General features: G+C 40.7%; 1 protein-coding gene across 2 annotated transcripts in view; it reads left to right on the forward strand.

Annotated features, from left to right (window-relative positions):
• The window catches only part of MMS19 (MMS19 homolog, cytosolic iron-sulfur assembly component), a 33,334-nt gene that overhangs the window by 6,184 nt on the left and 9,375 nt on the right, over positions 1–17,775 (forward strand). For both annotated transcript variants that reach the window (XM_080823135.1, XM_080823134.1), the window contains exons 2-10: positions 7,279–7,327; positions 9,887–9,987; positions 10,754–10,839; positions 11,222–11,296; positions 11,707–11,776; positions 12,154–12,282; positions 12,373–12,434; positions 16,861–16,947; positions 17,408–17,482. In XM_080823135.1, coding sequence (XP_080679261.1) covers positions 7,279–7,327; positions 9,887–9,987; positions 10,754–10,839; positions 11,222–11,296; positions 11,707–11,776; positions 12,154–12,282; positions 12,373–12,434; positions 16,861–16,947; positions 17,408–17,482 — 734 coding nt within the window. The remainder of the gene's footprint in view (positions 1–7,278; positions 7,328–9,886; positions 9,988–10,753; positions 10,840–11,221; positions 11,297–11,706; positions 11,777–12,153; positions 12,283–12,372; positions 12,435–16,860; positions 16,948–17,407; positions 17,483–17,775) is intronic.

Raw genomic sequence — 17,775 nt, forward strand, 5'->3', positions numbered from 1 at the left:
GTGATGTTCTTTGCTAGTAACAGTTGTCAGTCCTCTATAGCTTCCTATGCACAATTGCTACCTCTGTGGCCACTACTGAAATTTAGTGTTTAGATAGGGTTTTCAGTAGAGTTTCCTGCACTTTGTTTGGCCAAGAGGTTCCAAAAGACACCCTTTTCCACCTTCCCAAATTGTGCAATACTTTTTTATAGTGTATAACCCAGAAATGAGTATCTCCATTCACTTCAATGTTGCCATTAAGGAATTGGGTACAGAGCCCAACTGTCAGTTCCTTGGTTTGTCCTGTTAGTCTGGCTGTTTTCCCTTCCCCCACCCTACAGCCTGCACATTTTTTCCCTTGGCTCTTTCTCAGGAGCAGGGGCAGCAGCTGGGCCTTCCACACCCTGGCACGAGCAGGGCTAAGAGTGCCTGATGTCTAAATTGGTGCCAGTCACGAGCTATGAATCCTGACTAGACAGCACTCCTTCTCTCAGTCAGTTTGGACTTTCTCTAGTACTAGAGTGAGCCTCTACCCAGTTCTGCTCACAGCTTTGTTCTGAGACCACAGACTTAAGGAGTTTTCTCAAGCCCCTTGACTCTAGCTAAAGTCTGGTGTTGGTGAGAGCTAACTTATTAGGTCCAGCATTTGGAGTTAGGTGGGCTCAGGACCCAGCACAGGCTGCTGGAAGTAATTCCCTAATTGCCACACCTTATTGAGCTAGAACTCCTCTATTTTAGTCAAACCCTTAGGAAGATTGCTAACCTTTTACTCTTTGTTTCTTTCTTGAGAATATATCCTAAGATGGTCCTGGTGGATCTGTGTGAATTATTGTTGTATTGTTTAAAATGTATTTATTTATTTACTTGACAGAGAAAGAAAGATCACAAGTAGGCAGAGAGGCAGGCAGAGAGAGAGGGAGAAGCAGGCTCCCCGCTGAGCAGTGAGCCCGACATGGGGCTTGATCCCGGCACCCTGAGATCATGACCCGAGCTGAAGGCAGAGGCTTAACCCACTGAGCCACCCAGATTCCCCTAAAAATGTATTTTAAAGGATGCCTGGGTAGTTCAGTCAGTTAAGCATCTGACTCTTGATCTCAGCTCAGGTCTTGATCTCAGGGTCGTGAGCTCAAGCCCCACACTGGGCTCCACACTGGGCACGGAGCCTACTTTTTTTAAAAAATGTATTTTAAAAAATAAATAATATGGGACACCTGGGTGGCTCAGTTAGTTAAGCGTCTGCCTTCGGCTCAGGTCATGATCCTGGGGTCCTGGGATCAGGCCTGCATCAGCCTCACTGCTCAGTGGGGAGTCTGCTTCTCCCTCTGTCCCTCCCCGCTGCTCATGCTCTCTCTCACTTTCTTGCTCAGGTGTACTCTTTCTCAAATAAATAAATAAAATCTTTTTAAAAATAAGTAATATATTCACATGGTACAACATTTAAAAGGTACAAAAGGATACACAGAAAAGTCTCCCTTCTATCTCAACGTGGAATGCAGACTGTGACAAATGAATCTACTGTATTACTAGTATCTAATGTATCCTCACTAAAGGGAGGAAACTGTAAGGCTAAAGACAAATGCTGCACTCTACTTCTAAATCTGTTTCTCACAGAGGTTGACAATTCTGAAAATAATTTATAGCTCTACTAGGTTGAAAAACGAATAAAAGGTAGATAATAGGAACCAGATTTCTCACTGTCAGAGAAAAAAATTACAAATAAGAAAGAAAAGAAGTAAGGAGGGAGGCTAGAATGGACCCTGTGGTCCTGAATTAGAGCTGGAGACTTTAATATGATTTTATGTTTACTTTAATATATATGCATAGAAAAATAATGAAAGATACTTATGTAAACATAGGTTAATATGTATATATATTTCCCAGCTCTCTCTAAGGAGGGCCTAGGAGCAGATCTTGGTTTGTAATACCATTTCCCAATAAAAGGAACCAAGACTTCTTGAAGAAAAAGTGAATTCTACAGCTGGAACAAAGAAATTACAGGATGAGCCAGTAGTATTTTGTAGTGCTAAAAAAGTAAGAAAGTACTTAAAAAATAAAATGATGAGGCATCTGGCTGGCTTAGTTGGTAGAGCATGTAACTCCAGATCTCGGGATCATGAATTAAATAAAGCCCCATGCTAGGTGCAGAGATTACTTGAAAGAAAAAGAAAGAAAGATAGATAGATAGATAGATAATGGGCTGGCTGCATTTCAATAAAACTTTATAAAAATAAACAAATAAAAGAATGGGACAAGAGACAACCTAAAAAACCTCTCGATTAAAGATAGAATGATTTCGAACAGTAAAATAACCTCATATTGGATTATAACCTGAAGTGTAAATATACATTAGTCTATGCTGACATAAAATAAATGACTGAATAAATAAATGGGGAAAAGAAATGAATCTTCCTTACGGAATAACTCCACATAATGTAGGTAGGTATATAGATACTTTTAGGAAGTGGAGCTTAACTTCTGCTTCCCCCGTGAGTGTTAAGTGGGGCTAAGTGACTCCCTTCCAAAGAAGAGAGCATGAGAGGGGTGCCTGGGTGGCTCAGTGGGTTAAGCCTCTGCCTTCGGCTCAGATCATGATCTCAGGGTCTTGGGATTGAGCCCCGCATTGGGCTCTCTGCTCAGGAGGGAGCCTGCTTCCTCCTCTCTCTCTCTCTCTGTCAAATAAATAAATTAAATCTTTTTTAAAAAGTATGAGAAAGGAATAATAACTATAATAAAATAATAACTATATAGTGCCGAGACGTGGCTGACACTACCTTGACCAAACGATCAGAGTTAAAATTACCAATAAGTTTTACTGATATTTTGTACTCCTGATATGGTATGATATAAGATGAGAAGGGCACTTCACCTCTTTGCTATTCTCCTCGAAATCCATGACCCCAGTCTAAACATGAGGAAAACATCCAATACACCCAAATTGAGGGACATTTCCTAAAGTACTTCTTTGAGATATCAAGGTCATAAAGAAAAAGACTGAGAAACTTTCACAGACCAGAGGAGACCAAAGATTTACGATGGCTAATTGCAATGTGATATCCTTAACTGGATCCTGAGACAGAAAAATGACATTAGTGGAAAAACTGGTAAAATCTAAATATAGCCTAGAGTTTAATAGTCATATACCAATGCTAATCTCTAACTCTAAAATTATTCCAAAATCAAACATCTGTTTTTTAAAAAAACACCTCTCAACCCCCTAGCTATCCAGTGTCCCTCCTTAGAGACAACCAATATTACTAGTTCCTTTTATCTTCTAAGTGAATGAATGAATGAATGAATGCAAATAGAAACAACCCTCCCTCCCATTAAAAACAATGCTGTGCACTTAGTAATATATATACTAGTAATGTACACTGCCCTACCTTTAGACATGTCCCATTATCAGTGTGTGTGCACACACACATTCAGTCGTTCATACATTATTTTTCTAGCTGGCTGCAGAGAATTCCATTGTATTGATATACTATAATTTATCTAACCCTTCCTTCCTTCCAAGATTACCTACTTATTCATTTATTTATCTGAGAGAGAGAGACAGAGTGAACAAGAACACAAGCAGGGTGAGGGGCAGAGGGAGAAGCAGACTCCCTGCTAAGCAGGGAGCCGGATGTGATGCTCCATTCTGAGACTCCGGGATCATGACTGGAGCAAAAGGCAGATGCTCAACCAAGTGAGCCACCCAAGCACCCCTGTTTAACTGGTTTCTTACTGATGGCCATTTGTTGTTTGAAGTTATTTGCTGTTATAAGTAACTCTGTAATGAATAACCTTGTACATGCATTATTTTGCACTTTTACAAGTATATGGGATAAATTTTTAGAAGATTCCCTGGATTAAAGCATAGGTATACTTGTAATTTTTATTAAAGACATTGTCAAATTGCCCTCCATAAAGGGTTTGTGCCAATTTATACTCTACCTACAATATATAAGACTGCCTATTTCTGCATACCATCACAAAACATGGGTGTGTTACCAAGTTTTTTTAATCTCTGCCAATCTAGTATGTTAAATACAAAGTTTTTATATAGTTTAATTTGCATTTCTGGGGTGAATATGGGTATCTTCTGTAGAAAGGCGGTTCATTTTTTTTGGTTTTGTCCATTTTTAAATTCCTTTTTTTTTTTTTTAAGATTTTATTTATTTATTTGACAGACAGAGATCACAAGTAGGCGGAGAGGCAGGCAGCGAGAGGAGGAAGCAGGCTCCCTGCTGAGCAGAGAGCCTGATGCGGGGCTTGATCCCAGGACCCTGGGATCATGACCTGAGCCGAAAGCAGAGGCCTCAACCCACTGAGCCACCCAGGCACCCCTTTAAATTCCTTTTAAAATATATAGTATGTTCTTAGTTTCAGAGGTAGAGTTCAGTAATTCATATTCGCTGGGTGTATAATACCCAGTGCTCATTATATCACATGCCCTCCCTACTACCTATCACCAAAGTCACCCCATCCCCCCACCCTTTTCCCCTCCAGCAACCCTCACTTGGTTTCTTTTCTTTTTTTTTTTTAAGATTTTATTTATTTATTTGAGACAGAACACAAGCTGGGGAGAGGGGCAGAGGGAGAGGGAGAAGCACACTCCCCACTGAGCAGGGAGCCTGAAGAGGAGCTGAATTCCAGGACCTTGGGATCATGACCTAAGCGGAAGGCAGATGCTTAACAGAGCAACCCAGGCGCCCGTCTCTATTTCCTATGATTAAGAGTCTCTTATGGTTTATCTCCCTCTCTGATTTTTTGTTTTATTTTTCTCTCCCTTCCACTATGCTCTTCTGTTTTGTTTCTTAAATTCCACAAGTGAGTGAAATCATATAATTGTCTTTCTCTGATTGACTTATGTTGCTTAGCATAATACCCTCTAGTTGCATCTATGTCATTGCAAATGGCAAGATTTCATTTTTTGATGGCTGAGTAATATTCCTGTGTGTGTGTGTGTGTGTGTGTGTGTGTGTATCACATCTTCTTTATTCATTCATCTCCTTGTTGATCTTTTTCTCATTGATTTGTAGAAGCTCTTTATATGTTGTCAAAAAAGCCCTTTGTTAAAAGAATTGCAAATACGTTTTCCCAGTTGGTCTTATGATGTATTTTTGTTTGTTTGTTTTTGCCCTGCAGAAAGTCCACTTTTTTTTTAATGTAGCTGATTTTAACCAGTCTTTTTTTTTTTTTTTTCTTAATTAAGGCTTCTGAGTTTTATGTTTTACTTAGGAATTTTCTTGTATCTTTTTTTTAATCCATTTGAAAAGTTTACTTTGATGAATGATTTATAGCCAAGATTTTTTTTCCCAAATATTTACCCAATCATTCCAACACCATTTGTTGAATAGTCTGTTTTTTCCTATTAATTGAAGTAGGATTGAATAGAATTGAAATAGGAAAAATATGCATTTGTATCTCTTTCTGGACTTTATTTCTGTACCATTGATTTCTTTGTTTAAATATGAATTCATACTATACTGGTTGTCTTTTGTTTTTTTACTTTTGTTCTAGAAATCTTCAAGTATATTCAAAAGTACCCACACAAAAAAGTACACACTAATTTAGTTATTGTGACTTTATAACAATTTTTTATTTTTATTTTATTTTTTTTTTAAAGATTTTATTTATTTATTTGACAGATCACAAGTAGGCAGAGAGGCAGGCAGAGAGAGAAGGGAGGAAGCAGGCTCCCTGCTGAGCAGAGAGCCCGATGCGGGGCTCGATCCCAGGACGCCGGGATCATGACCTGAGCCGAAGGCAGCGGCTTCAACCCACTGAGCCACCCAGACGCCCCATTTATAACAATTTTTTAGTATCTGGAGGCTCCACCTTCCCTCCTGCCCCCATTACTCTTTCAGAATTTGCCTAATTATATTATTTTTTGCACTTTAACTTTAGAATAAGCTTATCTAGTTCCTCCCAAAATAAAACTTCTACCAGTATTTTTACAGGGATTATCTTTTTTTTTTAATTTTTTTTATTTTAATAAACATATAATGTATTTTTATCCCCAGGGGTACAGGTCTGTGAATCGTCAGGTTTACACATTTCACAGCACTCATCATAGCCCATACCCTCCCCAATGTCCATTTCCCCACCACCCTCTCCCGTCCCCCCTCCCCCCCGCAACCCTCAGTCTGTTTCTTGAGATTGAGTCTTTTATGGTTTGTCTCCCTCCCAATCCCATCTTTTCATTTTTTCTTTTCCTACCTCCCCCCAACCCCCCCTGCCTTGCATCTCCACTTCCTCATATCAAAGAGATCATATGATAGTTGTCTTTCTCCGATTGACTTATTTCGCTAAGCATGATACCCTCTAGTTCCATCCACGTCGTCGCAAATGGCAAGATTTCATGTCTTTTGATGGCTGCATAGTATTCCATTGTGTATATATACCACATCTTCTTTATCCATTCATCTGTTGATGGACATCTAGGCTCTTTCCACAGTTTGGCTATTGTGGACATTGCTGCTATAAACATTCGGGTGCACGTGCCCCTTCGGAGCACCACGTTTGTATCTTTAGGATATATACCCAGGAGTGCAATTGCTGGGTCATAGGGTAGCTCTATTTTCAGTTTTTTGAGGAACCTCCACACTGTTTTCCAGAGTGGTTGCACCAGCTTGCATTCCCACCAGCAGTGTAGGAGGGTTCCCCTCTCTCTGCATCCTCGCCAGCATCTGTCATTTCTTACAGGGATTATCTTAAAATTATTTTGGGAGGTATATCATCTTGGAGTCTTTCATGAATATGACATGCTTTTGATTTGTTCAAATTTTCTTTTGTTAATCTTCACTGGTGCTTTAAAGTTTTCACTATTCAGATCTTTTTTTTTTTTTTCTTTTTTTGAGTTTATATCTAGGTATTTTTCTTTCTCCCTGCTCCCCTCCCTTTTTTTTTTTTTGTTATGATATATAAGTTTTTTTTTCCTTGAGACCATTTTACATGGTATTGTGTGTATATATGTATATGTGAGGGTTCTTAATTTCAGAATATTAATTTTGTACCCATCTACCCTTTTGAATTATTTTACTTATAGTATTTTTTCAATTATTTCTCCTGGATTTTCAAGGTATACAGTCATATTATCTACAAATGATATGTTTATTTCCTTTTTAGTTTTTACAGTTGAAGTGGCATGTTTGAAGTGTTTTAGTAATACCTCTCATGTAGAAGGGGCTCTTGGCAAGAATAGTTGGCCCCAAGGTACGAATCCTAGGGTAGGCGGAAACATTGGTAATGAGAGCCTTTGAACCCTAGGACTGCGTTTTGTTTGTTCATGTTTTTTTCTTTTGTTTCCTCTAGATGTGAAATCTGGAAGCTATACAGTGTTGCAAGTGGTAGAAGCCCTTGGGTAAGATCCTCTGTTGTTGAGCACCCTTCTCTAACCCTGCCTGTGCACTCTGAAAGGTTATTTTGTACACTCCTGCTTTCCTGGGGCTGACTGGTCCTGAATTTCTCCTCTGTAGCCCAACACCCCCCTTTCTTATCAGTACTTCAATCTAAGCCTGTGTTTGTCCTGAAATAAGTTTTATGCCACCTGACTAAAGTTCCTGAGGAAGTGTTGGAAGTTTCTGGATCAGCCCACAGGTGTGGGGTGAGATGGGTGGTTGAAGGCCATCAACTGTTAATTAGAGCTGGGATTCCTCCTGTGCTTCTCAGAAGACCCACCTGCCCCATGGGATTCTGGTCAGCATGGCTCTGACTCAGAGCTGCTCCTGGGCTCTGCCTGGGGAGTTGCCAGGAAGCTGACTTTGCCCCAGTTCCTCATTATAGGAAAAGGCTTGGGGAAACAGCTGGAAAATCAGTATTAAAACCAGATATCCAAATACCAGAGGAAGTATGTTCTTGTAGTCTGATGTCTGCTTTTCTCCTATTTTATACTTGGTGGATCATCTAAATTGACAAGTCTTGTTTGCAAAGGTTGTTAACTGTCACAGCCAGCTTGTCTTCTGAAGCAGAAAACTAGAAAATTGGGAGGGTGGGATGGAATGTAGGTCACTATTATGCATCTTTCCCACATAAGAGACCATTTGGCCTTTCTGCACACGTGGCCTTGGTCCATTTAAAAAAAAACACAGCTTTATATATATGATATATGTAATTGAAATATGTAATTCATATCAATTTTATATATGATATATATAATTCATATATTACAAAGTTCATTTTTTGTGTATTCACAGATTTGTGCAACCCTTACTTCAATCAATTTTAGAACATTTTCATTGCCTCAAAAAGAAACTCCATGCCTATAGCAATCAGTATTCCCTCCTTGGCTCAGCCCCTGGCAACCACTAATTTACTTTCTACCTCTGTGAATTTGCGGGTTTTCAAAATTTCATATAAACAGAAGCATACAACATGTAACCTTTGTGACTGGTTACTTTAACTGAGCATAATGTTTTCAGAGTTTATCCCTGTTGTATCTCTTGTGAGTACTTCATTTCTTGCTGAAAAATAATCTGTTATATGAATATACCACATTTTGTTCAACAGTTCATCCAGTGCTGGTTATGAGTTGTTTCCAAATTTGGGTATTCTGAATACTGCTGCTATGAGCATTTGTGTACCTTGGTCCATTTTTAAATGCACAGTTTTCTACGTCTGAACAGGGTCCTTTCGACAAGATCCTATTCTAGGGATCCTGTCAAGGGTGATTTTATTTTTGCCCCTTTATCTCTAGTTACTGATATCCTTATCCTTGAGATTTCAGTCAAATGTCCTGGTCAGCTCTCCTTCAGAGATCTTCTACTACATACAATTACAATTAGATTTCTTCTGGTATGTTTAAATGTAATCTATATAGGGGTGCCTGGGTGGCTCAGTGGGTTAAAGCCTCTGCCTTCAGCTCAGGTCATGATCTTAGGGTCCTAGGATCGAGCCCTGCATCAGGCTCTCTGCTCAGCGGGGAGCCTGCTTCCTCCTCTCTCTGCCTGCCTCTCTGCCTACTTGTGATCTCTCTTTCTCTCTCTGTCAAATAAATAAATAAATAAATAAAATCTTTTTTTAAAAATGTAATCTATATAAGAGCTATTTTAAAATAAATCACCTTATTGGCTCAGTCCAGGTTTTCCCATTTGACAATCTTAAATAGTTAAAACCTTTATTCTGACCATCTTACTTTATAAACTTCCAGTTATAAAGAATTTTTTTCTCCTAAGACCTTGGTTGCTCTCAGCATTTTTCCCTTAGCAGTAATATATTTATTCTCTGTTTTGGTAAAAGTTGCAGCTGCCCATCATCTGTTGAGCTCTGTGGGTAGCTGCTAAGCTCTGTCTCAGAGGAATGTCACTATCGTGTAAGAGTAAGCCCAATGCCCAGTCAGTGCCTAGAGATGGATCCTTCTGTTAGCTGTGGTGTCAGATGAGCCTCTAATGAATGCCAGCTCAATCTGAGGATTGGCTCTTTAGGCTCTGGCTTTACTATTATCTGTAACACTAGGCACCTACAGAGTACCTTCCTGGACTGGCTTCTATGCCCAAGGGGTGAGTGTGACTAATTTCAAAATACTTATTCCTTCAGAAGTTTGGTGGGGCACCTGGGTAGCTCAGTTGAGTATCTGACTCTTGATCTCAGCTCAGGTTGTGATCTCAGGTTTTGAGTTCAGGCGCTATGTTGGCTCCACCTACTTAAAAACAAACAAACATGGGGCTCCTCTGTGGCTCTGTCAATTGAATGTCTGACTCTTGATTTCAGTTCAGGTCATGATCTCAGGGTGGTGAGACTGAGCCCTATGTCAGGCTCCATGCTTAGCAGGGAGTTAGCTTAAGATTCTCTCCTCTCGTTCGCCCTCTCTCCCCACTTGTATATGCGCGTACTCTCTCTCTCCCCTAAATAAATAAAATATTTTTTTTAAAAAAAGGTATAAACAGGATTATGTCAGACTCTCTCTATCCTTACTTTCCCCCAGGTCCTCTCTAGAAAATCCAGAACCCCGAACTCGGGCACGAGGAATCCAGCTTCTGTCACAGGTGCTACTCCAGTGTCAATCCTTGCTCCTGGAGAAGGAAGGTACTGGCATCACTAGTAGGAGTGTCTTCCTGGATTGCTGAGCCAAGGACTTCCTTGTCTATTCAAGCCAACTTTACAGGGAGGGAGGAAAGAAGGGAGAACACAAGGAATCTGTGGACTCCTAATTCAGCATCTTCATTCCTCACTGGTATATGTGGCAGAAATGATAAGAATCAGAACTGAAGACACTGGGATTTCAGATACAGCCTTGGACATTTGTTTCAGTGTGTCTCTTCCTCTCTGTAAAATGGACAAAGTAGTGCTTCTTAGATGGAGTGGAAAAGTGTGTAATGCTTTGAAGTCTCAAGGAAAAAAGCCAACAACTTAGTTTTCTTCTATAGCATAGTAGGCAAACCACAACCTGTTTTTATAAATAAAGTTTTATTAGCCTATAGCTGCACCCATTTATTTACCTCCTGTTTACGTTGCTTTTATGTTACAGCAAGTTGAGTGGTTGTGACTGATACTTTGTCCTGCAAGCCTAAGATATTTACTCTCTGACCCTTTGAGAAAGTTTGCCAACTTTGCTTCTGTAGAAAGGAAGTTCTGGGGTAAAAGTGGGTTCAACTGTGGACCTATATGAGAATGGATAATAAAAGATGTTCATGTATTTTCCTAACTGACCAAGGCACCCTCTAATGGGAGGGCATGGGACCTATCTGTTAGTGAAGGAGAAAATTTGTAGTGAAGCCCAAACAGGAACAGCCTTTACAGACTTTAGGAAGGAGTCTGTGTAAAATAATGGCTACATTTCTGGTCTGTGCAGTGGTACACCTGATCCTGTTTTATGAGAACCGGCTGAAGGACCATCATCTTGTGATCCCATCTGTCCTGCAAGGTTTGAGGGCACTTGTGAGTTCTCCTTCTTTTTCATTACATTCTGTGTTTGCAGAGTCCCTTTTCCAGTGAATTCTGTCCTTGTCCTTTGGGATTGAGACCCCCAAGTGCTGAGGAGCAAATGCCCAAATGTGGGACTAAACTAGTATCAGCTAACTTCACTTCTGTTTATAGTCTAGAGAGTAAAAATATTCTGGGGAGACGGGAATTCAGAACCAAAGTGGAAGGAGCTGCAGAGAACTAATCAGGTTGAGAAAAGGGACCACATTTCACACTTTCAGCACTATTTCCTAAACCTGGATGTTGTGTTTCCCACTGTAGCAAATTAGACCTCTTTGGGGATTGTCTTCAAGGCTGGAATTCCCTCCATGCTCACACATCTCCTCTTCTCCCCCAGAGCCTGTGCGTGGCCCTGCCTCCAGGGCTGGCTGTCTCTGTGCTTAAAGCTATCTTCCAGGAAGTCCACGTCCAGGTGAGTGAAGACAGTCACTTTTATATTCTCTGTCTTCCAGCTCTGACATATATGATAAGGATTAGGTGGCAAAAAACTACTGCCTTCTAAGTCCTGAACTTTTTAAGGTCTTTGACCATGTTTACATGCTAGTCTTTGCTACTCTATGTAGAGGAGCCAGGCCATTATGTCTGACCTGTGTTCTCTCACACTTGAAGAAAGTAAAGCAGACAGATTTTGGTTATTGGCCCCACTGCTATAACTGCTAGGCCAATAGCCATATCCTTTCTCTGCATTTCTTCTTAGGTTCATCTTCTGTTTGTATAAAGAGCACTGTCCACTTAGAAATTGTGAAGCAGGAAGTAGTTTTGTCCGCTTAGATATTCTTTGAGCACTTTCTTTACTTAGTTCCGGTCTCTTTCACCCCCAAGTCTCTGCTGCAGGTGGACCGACACACAGTCTACAGTATCATCACCAACTTCATGCAAACCCGTGAAGAAGGTAAGAGGCAGGGCTCTTTGGCAAGTCTGAAAAGCAAGCACATCCTTTTTCACCCCATTACCAGGACTCATGTTTAGCCTGGAAGTCATATAGGAGACCTAACACTCTGAAAAGAATGAAGGGAAACTGAGAGGTCCACTCATTCCCAAGTAAAGGAATGGTAGAGTTTGGGCTAATAGTTTAAATTCTTACCTCTAACAGTTATATATTGATACATGTCTCTTCTTCACTGTGTACTCTTGGAATAGGAAAACAAAAAATGTCTGCTCTGGGAGGCAGCAAAGGTGGGATATTGATAATAGAGGGAGAACACAAGCCAGAAGAAAGCCCAACTTTCTATCTCAAGGGAGAGTAGTGACCTGTTCTTTCCTCCCCAGAGCTGAAGGGCCTTGGAGCTGACTTCACCTTTGGCTTCATCCAAGTAATGGATGGGGAAAAGGATCCCCGAAATCTTCTGGTGGCTTTCCGTATCGTCCATGACCTCATCTCCAGGGACTATAGCCTGGGTACGTCCATATAGCTTTGAATTAGCTGGTTAGGGCATGTCAGATGAGTGAAAATTATAAGTTGATCTCATTGTTTCTCTGTTACCTTAGGGCCCTTTGTGGAGGAGTTGTTTGAAGTGACTTCGTGTTACTTCCCTATTGATTTTACCCCTGTAAGTAGCCCCTTTTATTTGTTCATTCATTTGTTCATTGATTCATTTGAATATCCTTGAGTCCTCCTGTGAGTCAGGTCCAGTTATCTAGGCACTGAAGGGACAGCAGTGAACAAAGGAGACAATCCCTGCCCTCATGAGCTTACGTTTTAGTAAACTGGGCACTGGAGAAGCATTTGCCATCAGAGGAAGGATTCAATTCAGTGGGTATTTGGGGGCTCCTTAAACTCCTTAACAGTGTGCTTAGTGGTGAGGGCTACAGGATTGTAAAACGTGGTTCCTGCCCTTAAAGGCTGAAACATTTAAGTAACAATACAGGATTTGAGACCAAAACAAGTGGTGGTATAGCTGTTCAGAGAAGACCAAGTTCAGTGTGAGCTAGAGTAGTCAGGAAGGACTTCACAGATAAGATGGGATTTCAGTTGGTTTCCAAGGAATGGTAGGATATAATCCTGGAGTCTGAGGGATGATCTCAGGCAGAAGAAACAAATTGACAAAACAAAGAAGACCCAGTTGAGCACAGTATATACAGCATGCTCTGACCCTCTTGGACCTTCCTCCCACTCTGCATCTTGATATCCCGTCTACTTTCAAAAACTCAAGAGTCTCACCACTGTATGGATAGGCATGGGTATGTGTACTGCAAGCGTTAGTGGTTTCAAAGAAACGACAGGAGTTAAATCACAGCACACCAAATAACACCTGAGTATTGACTTTTAGTGTTTTTAAAGTTACCATCTTTGCCGCAAGGAATTGCTTCCCAGCTTATTCCAATTGATACCATGGTTGTTGGGGCCACCTCTCTTCTAAAATTCTCTTCATCTCTTCTGTAGTGGTCTTCACTACTTCTGACTCAGAAGAACTTATGTCTTTTGAAATCTTGAAAGCTCTTTATCAGGCCACCAGGTTTCTCTGTTCTTGCTTTTTTGTTTGTTTTGAAAAGATAATACATTTATAGGATCCAAAATCTAAATGGTGAAAAATATATCTACCATCATTTCTTTCTCTGTTGTCAACCAGTTTTTATCAATTATGTCTGTATTTTACAGAGCTTTTCATCCACATATAAGCAAATGCTCCCCTACCCCTCCCAATGGCGGCATATGAATACACTTCTCCCATACTTGGCCTTTTTCACTTTAGTGTACCTTGAGAGAGTACTCTGTATCAGTAAATAAATTAGTTCTTTATTCATTGTGGCTGCATAGTATTCCTTTCAGTGGGAATACCTAATTAATTTCACCAGTTCTCTGTGGAATAAATGTTACTAATCTTGTGTTACAGGCAATGCTGCAATTTACATATCCTGTGCATGTATCATTTCACATATATATGTGTGTATATATGAAGGACAAATTCCTAAAAGTGGAGTTGCTGGTTTAGGGCAGGAAAGAGTATGTCATTCACTTTTTTGAAAGGTAATAAAGTGAGCATGATTCAACATTTAAAGGATAGGGACGTGAAGCCTTTTTATACCCCTTTTCTGCCGCCACCCATTTTCCTTTTAGAGCTCATCACTGTGCCCAACTGCTTATGCATTTCCTCAGATATTCCAGGCAAAAAAAAAGTTAGATAATGATAGGACAATTTCTCTTATTCAAGCAGATTTTTTTTTAGCTCACTGTCCCGAGATCAAGCATCGCATGCTCTACCTGAGCCAGCCAGGTGCACCTCAAGCAGATTTTTGTATTTCTTCTGCACTTCAGTCTATATGGGAAGCAGAAAGCTCTTATCAACTAAAATGACACACCTGGCTTTAGTGTAACTCTTTGTTACACTGAGGAAGTATTCTTTATGGTCCTGTCAATCCCTTTTAGCCGTATGCCATCATCATAGTGAGTCGTATCAGTGTAAGCGATGGTTCCTTTTATTTTCACTATGCATATGTGCTGACTGTAGCAGGGGCGGGCAAATTTTCTGTAAAGGACCAAATAGTGACTATTTTAGGCTTTGCAAGTTGTATCTTTTCTATCTCAACTCTTCAACTCTGCTGTTCTAACACAAAACGGCCATAGACACTGGAATGTCGTAGTGTCTGTATTGCAATAAAACTCTATAGGCATGGAAATTTATTGTTTTTTAAAGATTTTATTTATTTGACAGAGATCACAAGTAGGCAGAGAGGCAGGCAGAGGGGGAGAAAGCAGGCTCCCTGCTGAGCAGAGAGCCTGATGCGGGGCTCGATCCCAGGACCTGAGATCATGACGTGAGCCGAAGGCAGAAGCTTAACCCAGTGAGCCACCCAGGCACCCCTAGGCATGGAAATTTAAATGTCATATAATTTTTATGTGTCACAAGGTATTATTCTTTTGGGGGCGCCTGGGTGGGCTAGTTGGTTAAGCGTCTGCCTCTGGCTCGGGTCGTGATCTCAGGGTCCTGGGATTGAGCACCGTGTCAGGCTCCGCATTCAGCAGGGAGTCTGCTTTTCCCTCTCCCTCAGCCCCTCCCCCCCTCCACTCATATTCTCTCTCTTTCTCTGAAATAAATAAAATCTCACAAAAAGGGCACCTGGGTGGCTCAGTGGGTTAAAGCCTCTGCCTTCGGCTCAGGTCATGATCCCAGGGTCCTGGGATCGAGGCCCGCATCGGGCTCTCTGCTCGGCAGGGAGCCTGCTTCCCTTTCTCCCTCTCTCCCTGCCTCTGCCTACTTGTAATCTCTGTCTGTCAAATAAATAAAATCTTTAAAAAAAACTTACCAAAAAAATGCTTTTGATTTTTTTTTCCCTGAAACCATTTAAAAATGTAAAAATCAGAGCATTGAGAGTACACTTACCTTGATGAGCACAAAGGAATATATAGAATCACTGAATCACTGTATTGTACACCTGAAACTAATTTAACACTGCAAGCTACACTGGGATTAAAAAAATGTAAAAACCATGCCTAACCATACATACAGTCTCAACTGGTTGCTTCCTACTCCTAGTGCAAAGGAGATACTGAATCTTCCTTCTTCATCATCCTTGGGATTCCTTTATCCTTGCTTTCGGGTCAGGAACACTATTTCCTCAGGCCCTCTACTGTACTTTTATCTCTAAGATTAGAGACGTCTGTCATACCTTCTCCAGAGAATTAAACCTCCAGATTCTGCCAGAGAAAGGGAGGAGCTGGGGAGCAATCTAGGTGGTCAGATTGCTTCTCTAACCCCACTCCCAACTCCAAAGGCACCTGTTACTGCCAGTTGCAAAGCTTTTTGACAGCTAAAGTGTATATGGGTAGTTACTCAGCTTTTTCCAAGCCTACTGAGGATTTTGTTGTCTTGGCTCTGTTGAGTCATTTTCTTATCCATCTGCTTTTCAGCTTCTAAAATTTTATTGCCAGGACCTCTTAACCTATTTTCTTCAACCTGTAGCTTTATGTCTTTTTTTTTTTTAACTTTTAATTATTTTTATTTTTTTTAAGTAATCTCTATACCCAGTGTGGGGCTTGCACTCACAACCCCAAGATCAAGAGTTGCATGCTCTACCAACTGACCCAGACAGGTGTCCCTAGCTTTATGTTTTGTTTTAGTATTTTTTTTTTTTTTTAGATTTTATTTATTTATTTGAGAGAGAGCACAAGCCAGGGGGAGAGGGGAAGGGAAAAGCAGCCTCCCTGCTAGGCAAGGAGCCCAGTGCAGGACTCGATCCCAGGACCCTGGGATCATGACCTGAGCTTTACAGACTGAGCCACCCAGGTGCCCTAGCTTTATGTCTTAAAAGAAAATCCCTTTGCTGTATTTTTGGTGTTGCTTCTAAAGAAGAAAAGGAAAATGTGATACATGTTTTCAGCAGAAACCATCAATGCTTTTTTATGTTCCCAGAATTATACCTTTTTTTATAAGGGTGAAAAAATAGAAATGTCCATCAAAGAGGAATTATTTAAATAAATTTTGGCTCAACTATACAATGAAATAGTATCAGCCACTAAACCTAATGTTGTGAAAGAATAGTTTAATACATGGACCTAATATATTAAGTAGGAAAAAAGATCATAAATCATGTGTTCAAAACTATCAGGGCACTGGGTATTGTACATAAACAGTGAATCTTGGAACACTGCATCAAAAACTAGTGATGTATTTTATGGTGACTAACATAACACAATAAAAATAAGTAAATAATTAAAAAAAAGACATATATGTATTTTAAAGAGAAAATAGTGTCTACTAACATATAGTCACAATATATAGAGAGAGACGAAAGTAATGTACCAGAAAGTCAGGGTACTTCTCTCTTGAGTGGCAAGATGATAGAAAATAAATGAGGCCAACAGACAGAAATTCCCAAGGAGTGTGTAAGCATGTCTTCCTGCTGGGGCCTCCTGTCACACTGTTCTGTCAGATTGGCTGTAAATATCACCTATTCTGCAGGATTGCTGGTTTGAATCCTGTGTCCAAGGGTGGTCTGAAGAGTTGTACAGACCCTTGGCCCTCCTTTCTTTTCCAGCCACCTAATGATCCCCATGGTATCCAGAGAGAAGATCTCATCCTGAGTCTTCGAGCTGTGCTGGCTTCTACACCGCGATTCGCCGAGGTGGGTCTAGCCAAGGTTAGGTGTGTAGCCTCTGCCCAGAGAAGGCTCTGAAGAAAGAACAGTAAGAACATGGGGAAAAAAGAAAGATCCAGAATACATTTTTAGGGTATGGGATCCTGCAAGTGTCTTCAGGCTTATGTGGCAAGTATCTTCAGATCTTCAAAGCTGAAACCTGTACCGTTATTTGTTTAAAATAATAATCCAATCCCTATGTGGCACTACGTTCTAAAGTCCTGTAGTGTTGCCAACTAGCTCATTTTTCAAGTTAACTGGGAATCTGGCCACAGGTTGGCAGGAGGGTTGATTTATAGTCACAACTCCTGACTCAACTCTTTGTAGCTCTTTCATGTAGCCCCTAGCTCCTGGGGACTGGTGGTAATAAAGATGTAGTTGACCTTGGTTCCTTGGAGTAGCTAAGATACACCTGCCTCAAGCTTCAGTTCTTCCTTCTCTCCCACAGTTCCTGCTGCCCCTGCTGATTGAGAAGGTGGATTCTGAGATTCTGAGTGCCAAGCTGGATTCTCTGCAGACTCTGGTGAGGGATTTCTCTTTTTCCAGGGTCCAGCTGCCCTTAGACAATATAAAGGTACTAAACAAGTGTAGACACGGTCAGGGAGTAATTCAGCGGCCCTCATGAGAGGGATACCCAGCATCTAGGGCTAAATGTTGACCCAAAGGCCTCCCAGCTACATACTGTCTGGTCCAATAGTAAATGAGTGGCAGCTGAGGAAAGGCTGGTGAGAGCTCCTTTTTTTTTTTTTTTTTTTTTTTTTAAAGATTGTATTTATTCCGTGTGAGGGAGAGAGAGAAGCAGACTCCCCTCTGAGC

The sequence above is a fragment of the Martes martes genome (assembly GCF_963455335.1).
Source record: "Martes martes genome assembly, chromosome: 14".
Taxonomy (NCBI): Eukaryota; Metazoa; Chordata; class Mammalia; order Carnivora; family Mustelidae; genus Martes; species Martes martes.